At 35.9% G+C, this 9,993-nt stretch overlaps 1 protein-coding gene across 3 annotated transcripts; it reads right to left on the reverse strand.

The window, feature by feature from the left end:
• Nucleotides 1-2,152: 2,152 nt before the first annotated feature.
• On the reverse strand, nucleotides 2,153-7,510 carry vgll2a (vestigial-like family member 2a). 3 transcript variants are annotated; one of them, XM_067418691.1, is made up of 4 exons: nucleotides 7,302-7,510; nucleotides 6,383-6,671; nucleotides 4,887-5,354; nucleotides 2,153-3,321 (listed from the first exon to the last, which is right to left on the reverse strand). In XM_067418691.1, exons 1-4 carry the CDS (start codon nucleotides 7,383-7,385, stop codon nucleotides 3,278-3,280), a joined length of 885 nt encoding a protein of 294 aa, XP_067274792.1. In that variant the 5' UTR covers nucleotides 7,386-7,510; the 3' UTR covers nucleotides 2,153-3,277. The 3 variants fall into 3 exon arrangements, with proteins under 3 accessions (XP_067274792.1, XP_067274791.1, XP_067274790.1); XM_067418690.1 differs by having other exon boundaries at nucleotides 2,153-3,200; nucleotides 4,887-5,357; XM_067418689.1 differs by having other exon boundaries at nucleotides 4,887-5,357.
• Nucleotides 7,511-9,993: the final 2,483 nt, after the last annotated feature.

The following is a 9,993-nucleotide window of genomic DNA, read 5'->3' on the forward strand; positions in this document are numbered from 1 at the left end:
GTAGGAACTGGCATATGATTTGACAACGTGCTCCGCTCAACAAACTAGTGTCAGTACAGAAATTTTAAAATTGAATCTGACATTCAAAAATAAACTGAGATATGTCACAGCAAGCCCTGGTCTCCTCTACACTTCACTCAACACTTTTTTTATATATATAATTTATTTCTATTTCAGTACAAATAGTGAGCTTGAATGGCACATTTCAATGTCAGCCAGCAAATATGCTGTTGTATATGACAAATAAAATTAACTCAACTTTAAACTCAAGGGAGACAAATACAACCATAGTTTCAATAGTCTTTTATAAAAGACCCATATTTTGCAGCACTGTAGTCACACAAAAAAACACAAGGTGGCTTAGTAGTTACTTCTTACACCAGTTATGCTTTTTGAAATGTGACTGTTTAATCTGCCATATGAACTACATTAGTTTCTCATGCACCCCCAGCACTTTAGGACGCGCACTCAGTGCTACTTTAAAAAAAGAGTCCTTTGTTTTACCCACTTAAGCAAGAGAAACTCCTGGCCACACATCTCTTGTCCATCATTGCTGTTGTCATAAGCCAATATTAATCAACAGCTGTCTGGTATTCACAGTGAACACAACCAAAAGGCAAAGGATCATATGTCAGCATGATAACATTCAGTCTCAAGCTTTCTTTCTCACTTCACATTTCCTTTTCATTGGCTGAATCTATGGCTGAGTGGACAAAAACATCTGATTAAAAGGCACCCATCCTTCTTTTACATGCCGAACATACTGACACAGAAAAAACATCTGTACTGAAATAAATCGATAATTTAATCTCTGATGGTGTCACTTTTTAGGTTTCAAAGCTTGCAGCAAGTTTATAATAGTCTTTTGTTTCCTTCTTTAGAGCCGCAAGCTTGAATGAATGTCAATATGTGTTTGGTATAAAAAGATGTCACTATAGTCACATAAGGGCAACAAAAAAAAGTGTGTATCGCCTGGTTTTATTTCCATTTTTGTGTCATAGGATAAAGATACACAATTGATAAAAAACAAAACAAATAACACCTAATTTTCCTCAACGCACTGGAAAAATACTTTCAAAGGTAATATAAAACATTCACTTTACAGCGTGGTGAGATGTCAACCTAAGCTGACAGCGACTAAAAGTGGATCTTAAAGTACAAATGAAAGAATCAATGTTTTTGATGCACATTGTCATGCTGAAGGTTTTGAAGGTTGCAGCTAGCGCTTATAATATAGTCTTTTGGTTTCTTCGTAAAGGGATGGATCACCCAAACATTTTGCCATCATTTACTCATCCTCATGTTGTCCCAAACTTGTATGAGTTTATTTCTTCTCTTGAAAACAAAAGAAGATATTTTAAAGAATGTTAACAGTTGACGACACCCACTTCCTTATTATCTTTTTTCCTATGATGGATGTCAATGGGTGCTGTCAACTCTCTAGTTACTAACATTATTCAAAATAACTTCTTTTGTGTCCAACGGAAGAAAGAAACTCATTAAACTTGAAGGTGAGTAAGTAATGACGTATTTTCCTTTTCTGGGTGAACTATCCCTTTAAGAGCCCAAAGCAAGTATGAATAAATGTCAAGATGTATTCAGTATAAAAAGCTATTATCACATTCGCAATTTTACAAGCTGCCTCTAAAACACTTAAGGGCAACAAAAAAGTGTGCATCGCCTGTTTTTATTTCCATTTTTGTTTCATAAGATGAAGATACACAACTGATGAAAACTCACTGGAAAAATACTTTCATAGCTAATATGTTACATGTGATACATTCATATACAGCGTGGTGAGACGTCAAAGCTGACGGCGACTAAAATTGGTTCTTAAAAAAAGTACAAATAAAAACAGGTTTCGAAGGTTGCAGCATGTTTATAATAGTCTTTCGTTTTCTTCTTAAAGGGATAGTTCAGCCAAAAAAGACAATTTTGTCATAATTTACTCCCGCTCACGTTGTTCCAAACCTGTATGAGTTTCTTTCTTCTGTTGAACACAAAAGAAGATATTTTGAAGAATGTCTGTAACCAAACAGTTGATGGCACCCATTGACTTCCATAGTATTTTTTAATATTACTATGGAAGTCAGTGGGTGCCATCAACTGTTTGACTACCAACATTCTTTAAAATATCTTCTTTTGTGTTCAACAGAAGGAAGAAACTCATACAGGTTTGATACACAACTTGTCTCTCATACAACCCTATATATCCCTTTAAGAGTATGTGTTTGGTATAAAAAGATGTCACAACACTAAAGTTTTGTATCGATCGTATTTTTAATTTTACAAGCTGCCTCTAAAACACTTGACTGCAACAAAAAAGTGTGTATCGCCTGGTTTTATTTCCATTTTTCTTTCATAGGCTGAAGATGCACAACTGATAAAAACAAATAATGCCTCATTTTCCTCAACGCACTGGAAAAATACTTTCATAGGTAATATATTACATGTGATACATTCACATACAGCGTGGTGAGACGTCAACCTAAGCTGACGGCGACTAAAAGTGGTTCTTAAAAAAGTACAAATGAAAGAATCAATGTTTCTGATGCATATCATCATGCTGTTTGATCTTACATATAGCACTGAACACACTAAGACACTAAGTATATACAGTACGGCTTAATAGTGTTTGTCTCTACTTCCAGTCGAACCCGCACCACGCCTCACAAAAAACGAAAACCCAAACCAGTTGTTCCCTTTCACCGTGTGTCCGGATACAACAAAACGCCTCTTTTATGAAATCCAGGGCGCTTGCTTGGTCAAACGACACATAGCGCCGTTGTCTGTGCGTCTGCTAAGTTCCACAACAGTTGTCGATGACAGGTGCTGAAAGCAATATAGATAGAGTCAAGTGGCTTCAAATAGCCCTTCTCTGTCTTCAGCGATTATAGGGAATGCCGCTCTCTCGTCAGAAACTGTCATTTCTGCTCAAAAGAAAAGTCTCCATATAGCCAGTCCGTCTTTTCTGTGAGTTCGGAAATGTCCCCCTAAAGTAATGTTTGACCTTTTTTCAATCTCATTTTGGGTCCGTTTTGCTGCGAGCGCTGAAGGTCGGGGGAGGGAAGGGGCGAGAGCAGCTGCCCGTCACGCCACAGTACGTTTGCTCCTCTTTACTGAGAGTTTTGCACTCATCCGAAGGGTTCTTATCCGCTTTCAGCTTAGGATGGTCCCGCTGCAAAGGGTGTAGCGCCGAGCTGCAAGTGAGATGAGAATCTGTTACAGAAAAGCCAGAGAAAGACAAGCCAGCGGAGAAAGAAGGGGCCGCAGGGCACTAAAACCAGTACAAGTCCTTGCTCTTATCCTGGCTCTGTAGACCTGAGAGGAAGAAGGAAAGGGGAAAAAAGATAAAGGCATGAAGAGGGGAAATACGCAGCAAATACAGAGTGAGAAGTGAGAAGACTTGAAGTAAAGAAAGCTTTAAAGTCTTAAAAGATGAAGAGTGAAAAACTAATATGTAAGCAGGGCAATGGTCAAAGTCAAAAACCTTGAAGAGATTTAAAAAAGATCTTAAAGTTATATAAATTCACAAATTGATTGTGTGCAGTACTTCAAGAAGCTCTTGGGCAGTATTGTGTTTAAATTATATGATTGAATCTTTCTCCCTGACTTTAATGCTGTGAGTTTAACCTTTGGTAAGTACGCTTTAAGCCTAAAAAGTACACTTAAAGTCACACTTTAAAAAAAAAATGTCATTGCATTAGATAACAAAATATGGCATTTGCAGACAAATCATACTAGAGCTTTTCACAGAATTTCCTGCACAAAGTCTTAATAAACTGATGTCAAGGTGATGTTTTTTTTTTTTTTTTTTTTTGATGTATGTTAATTATCCTGAAATACACACACGCACCTTAACAGAGTAACCACAGGTGAAGTTTATCACATTAACTAAATCTGAGTTCACACTGTAAAAATCCAACTTATGTTTTGTATGACAAATTTAGCTTTTAAACTTTATTCAACTATTTATACACACATTAGTTTGTACAACTAATTGACCCTAAGTTGAGAAAACTCAAATGTTCTGCAGCTGGTTGCCTTAAACTTTTAAGTTTTCTCAACTTTTTTATTATTATTATTTTTTTACAGAAAGTATTTTTTTCTTCTTCTTTAGAAAAAAAAAAAAAACTTTTATTCAGCACGGATGCATTCAATTGAGCAAACGTGACAGTAAAGACATTTACAATGTTATACATTTCTATTGCAAATAAATGCTGTTCTTTGAACTGTCTATTCATTAAAAAGTTATGACAAAATTATCACTGTTTTCACAAAAAAATATTTAGCATAATAAAAAGGATCATATGACAGAAGACTGAAGTAATGAAATGCTGGAAATTTAGCTTTGCCATCACAGGAATAAATTACATTTTAAAATATATTCAAATAGAAATGATTTTAAATTCAAATAATATTTTACAATATTTAAGTTTTTACTGTATTATTGACCCGGTGAGACTTCGTTCAAAAACATTTTTAAAAAATCACCAGAAATAACTAGAAAGTGTCACACAAAAAAAAAATATATATTTTTTTATCATTTAAAACTAAACTTCTGTTTAATATTTTTTTTGTAGCACTTTACAATCCTGTTCACATGTACATATTATGTACTTATTACATTCATTTCAATACCTGGGTAATAACTAGCTAACTAACCTACACCTAAACCTAACCCATGTATTTACCTTCTATTAGTACTTTCTTAGGTAAGTATACTGTAAGTACGCGTACTGTAAAATAAAGTGCAAATTAAAAGTGTCCTTTTCTTTCAAATAAATGCCTTTGGATAATTTGTTTTCAAATGCAATGACATCCATATGTTTTTAAGTGTAGCTTATGTGCATAAATACATTGTGGGGCTGCTGTGCTGTTCACACCTGTATCCATGTTCAGACTCATATCAGAGCTCGCCGCCGTGAAAGCTCCGCTCCACGCCGAGCTGCCCGGCTCGCTCTTGCTGATGTCGCACGGCGAGGCTCCAGGCGCGGGCACTGTGGCTGGCGGAAGTCTATGCGGCCGCACCGAGGGCACAAGCAGAGAGCTGTAACGGGGGTCAAAGTGCGTTCCGTACATGTCGTGCATGGAGGGCCGGGGGTAAGCGGATCCCTGGGTGCCGATGGCCCCGCTGAGTGAGTAAGGGTGATGGTGGTGAGAGGGGTGCCAGGGCTCTGGGGTGGCTTGGTGGAGGTGGCTGTGTAGAGACGCAGTGGAATAAGGGTCCGCTGAGAAGGGGAGATCTGTGTGGGAGGAACCCAGGGTGCTGCTGAGAGATGCTGTGACCGACGGCTGATACGCGCTGTTCCAGAACGAGGGAGGGAAGCTTCTCTGGCTCATAGGGAATGAGCCTTCTGGGGAGGAACACATTAGATGGTTTGCATGTTAATATGCATACAAGCATGTGATAATTTAAATATACAGCAATTAAGAATTAACCTTTAATATTCAGTTTGAGATTGGATTCACAAAACAAATGCAACAAACTGGTTGTAAAAAAAATCAAACTATTTATCTCTACATACTAATTCAATTATTTTCCATAAACTTAATTAAAAAAAAAAAAAAAAATCTAGTCAAACTTAAGATTAGGGTCCAATTCTGACAATTAACTAACTATTAACTATGATTTTGCCTCAGTAAACTCTAAATTAATGCTGATTAATAGTTAGTAAGGTAGTTAAGCAGTTTTGGGATATAAAATATGGTCATGCAGAATAAGGTATTAATATGTGCATTATTAGTAATATGCAACTAGCATAAACTTCCGTGTTACCAAAAATCTATACAGATTTTGAAACAATGCAACATAAATAAACAAATAAAAAAAAGAATTTATGTGCAACCAAAGAGGATACAAAGGAAATGTATATTAATTGAACTGACTGTAAAAAGAAATCATGTCCTTATTATTTCTCTGTATGAATTTAATCAATTTGTATTTGCTTTTTAAAATATTTCTAAAATTTTACATTAAAACAATTTGTTTAACCCTTGCCATGATTAATATTTCTTTCACTTTGTGTGCAATATCATATTTAAGTGCAATACTTATTTAAATTGCCTCTAAGTAACAGGATTATCATTGCTTTATTTTGCTGTTTGTGTACGGATCAGTGTGTTATTGTATTGAATGCGGGGTTACCCAAATTAGATATGTTAGGCACGGCAATGTGTCCTGTTATTAGCTTTACTTAAATGTTTTTCTTTTATCAAGCACTGTATTTGTTATCTATAAATACTAAAATGCCTTGCATGTATGTGTAAATGTGCACTGAAGGGACGCCTTATAATGGTGTCAAAATCCTTGCTCAGGCATACTTGGCCAATAAAGTTCAATTTCATTGAATTTAAAATGCAGGTTGCATGAGATTCCCACCTCTCCAGGACGGTGTACCTCTCGCGGTCTTGCTGTTTGTGGATCCAGACGCGTAACTAGACTGACTCAAAGCTCGACTGAAATGTTCATCCACCACCGAACTGATGTCCCCTTGGAAATACGTGAAAAGCACACATCTGGAGCTGATGTACTCAGCCTCCGGCGGGTGATCTTTCTCCCGGGCGCAGTCCTCCTCTTTTATGGGTGGCCCGGAGAGGTTGGAAAAAGAAGAGCTGCTTCCACTGACTGTTTCTGGTGACTCTTGCATTTTCGAGTAAAATGCCAGTTTCTGAAAACATGAGGGGGAAAAAAGAGGCTAAATCAATTTACATGATACAGAATTACACACACACACACACACACACACACACACACACACTATTTATACATAGACAGCTTTAGGGAGAAACTATTTAGTTGTGTATTGCACCAGTGAGTCTGGTGTTGCACAATTTGTGTTCCTACAATGTTAACATGTACTGTATATGTCACCATATATACACATATACAAATCTGTATCTATATATTGCTGTATATATATTTAGCCTAAACTAAATTTGCATTTAAGAGGAAAGTATTTTTAAGGAAATTAATATATCAAATAGCCTATGTCATATACTATACAAGTGATATATACCACAACATTGCCATTAAACAAAAATATGTCCACTCGTTTTGTTTTTAATAATTTTTAAATAACTCTTAAACCGACATTAATAAAGTTTTTTAAAAATTCAATCAATGTAACGTGACTTATTTTAAAACGCAAGGCGCAAGGCTAGGTGCAACAAGTTGAGGAGAGAAAGTTTTACTCACAAATCTAACAGAATCCAAACAAGCCTCAAACTGCTTTAAAATCAAATGAAAATTATTTCTAGCACAATAGAATAATAATGAATTGACGTTATATTAAACATACCTGATGGTGATAAGGTGTGTATGCCGCGGCAAAATAAGGCTGAGGTGGACCATAAACTTGATACATGACATCCAAGCAGCTCATGGCGAAGACGGCTGTTATATCACGTATAAAAACTTATTAGGGGAATGAGAGGACGCTTCATTTGAAATAAAGCGGTGGTTCAGTGTCTACAGACAGAAAATCAAGCTCCGCGTCGATTGCGGCTGAAGCGCACTGAGCACCTTTTATGTTCTGCACTCTGTCTTTGGTCTTTACGCACGAGTCTGATTCATTTAAGAGATTCGGTTCATTCAAATAATGAATTGTTTAATGAGTCGATTCATTTGAATCATCACTCAAAGTGTTCCTTGTGCTATGCACTGCATGTTCTTGATTGTAGTAAAATTATTTACGACGTGTCACGTGTTGGATATTCTTCAAACAAGACAACATTGCACAACAATAACCTGGTAAGTGTTTTTGAACAAGTAATCTGGTCATTAACATTAGCATGTTCCAACAATAAAATTGTAAATTGAGTTTACTCGTTTTAGATCTCTTTCTTACTGAGATATTAAACGTGCCAGTAAACATAGCCTATGTTGTACAATTCTATTATGTTTTATACATTTTGAAAAAAGTGTTTCTTACCTCATAGTGTTTACTTATGAGAGTTAAAGTTCACGTGATTAGAAACACTGCAAATCGATTCATTTCAAATAAATGACTCCTCCTCGAATCGGACTTCTATGAAACGAAGTGTTTTGACGTATCTTTTCTCTACACCTGAGAAAAATATCACATTATGATTCGTCCCTTCAAGTAGCTCATACATTTTTACATTATTTGGATTTGACTAGGCCTACATGCGTTGCTATTGGATAGAAAATGTGTAAATCTGATTGCTTGCACAAACTAAAAAGATAAATATTGCTAAATAGGCTAAGTGTATGCTGCCATCACCAGTATTTAAGATGCCACGATTCTCTGTGCCCAGTTGCCCTGAGCTCTTTAGATTTACAGGTCGGAGGTCAAATAGTTTTCATGCAATTGGTGCTTGGGTCAAGGGGCATTTTTCTGTCATTAGGACCCTTAAAATCAACAATATGCTACAACTGAGAAAACACTGATACACTGCTCAGTCAATGACACTGCTGCTGCTGTAGTTACCAATACACTTCAGAACAGCAGCTGAAGTTGTGGTTAAAGCTCATCCTTATTTTACTGGGAATTTCACAGGAATGTTTGGTATTCCGGCACTATATACCCCACTTCATGGAGTCTTTCGCAAATTAAGCTAAACTAGCGCTGTCCAGAGTGCTGGAGGTGAAATATTCAGCTTATTTCTCAGTAAACACTAATACCAGTATCTAAGGTGTAAAACGATAATTACAGTTTTAACTTCTGTATTTGCTGGATATTAGATGGATTTTCCTAGGATTTGTACATTGAATCTTGTACTAGACATTCGCAAGGGTCCAAACAATGAGACAATTGGTTTTCTTTTCAACAACAAAACACACACATGAGCCTGTAAAACGAATGGCTTATCAAAAGAGATCATCCATGTACCACGCTTGTCATGTTGGCTGGTTTAAAAACATAACCAAGAAGGAAATCCTTGATTCATTGATAGAGAAAAAACACTTTTGTGCTGGGAGAACAAATCTCGCTAGAGCATATATATAAAAATTGACCACAACAAAAATTGAAAATGTTCCAACAATATTTTTTTGTCTTAATTCATCTATTGTGTGTATATATATATATATAGTGGGTGGGATATGTTAGCAAGTGAACATTTTGTCCTCAAAGATGATGTGCAAGTAAAATGGACAAGCGTAAGGATTTGAGCGAGCTTGACAAGATCCAAATTGTGATGGTTAGATGACTGGTCAGAGCATCTCCAAAACTGCAGCTCCTGTGGGTTATACTGCAGATACTGCAGTGGTCAGTATCTATCAAAAGTGGTCCAAGGAAGGAACAGTGGTGAACCAACGATAGGGTCGTGGGCCGCCATGGCAAATTGATGCATTTGGGGAGCGAAAGCTGGCCCGTGTGGTCCGATCAAACAGATGAGCTACTGTAGCTCAAATTGCTCAAGAAGTTAATGATGGCTCTGATAGAATGATGTCAGAATACACGGAGCATCGCAGTTGCGCATGGAGCTGTATAGCCGCAGAGGGGCAGACCAGTCAGGGTGCACATCATTAGGTCATAATGTTATGCCTAATAGGTTGATATATATTTTTTGATTGTTTGAAATCAATATATGTTAAATTTATCTCAAAAATAACTTTTATAAATTAAAATATAATCCCAAATTTCCCAAAAAGCCATTAAAATATAGCAAACAATTATTTGTGATATTAAATTATAGGCTGTTACATTTTTTAATGTAAGAACTACAACACAGCTGAAATCTTTAGCTAAATTTTTTATTATTATTATTAAATTAATTTTTTTTAAATAAATAATTTTTTTAAATTTAATTTTTCATTAAAATAAATATTTTTAAAAGATACTTTAATATATTTTTTTAAATAAATATGAATAACTATTTTGTTCATAAACTTTGTTTCTATAAATTGTGTTGCAGATCGAATTTAGCAATAATAAATATGGCAATAAAAATATACAAATTGCTTCTTCAACTCAAATTCATTGTTCCCGCTTCAAGTTTAGCACTTTCACACCTGTTCACAGATAG

This window comes from Pseudorasbora parva, chromosome 15, assembly GCF_024679245.1.
Source record: "Pseudorasbora parva isolate DD20220531a chromosome 15, ASM2467924v1, whole genome shotgun sequence".
NCBI lineage: Eukaryota > Metazoa > Chordata > Actinopteri > Cypriniformes > Gobionidae > Pseudorasbora > Pseudorasbora parva.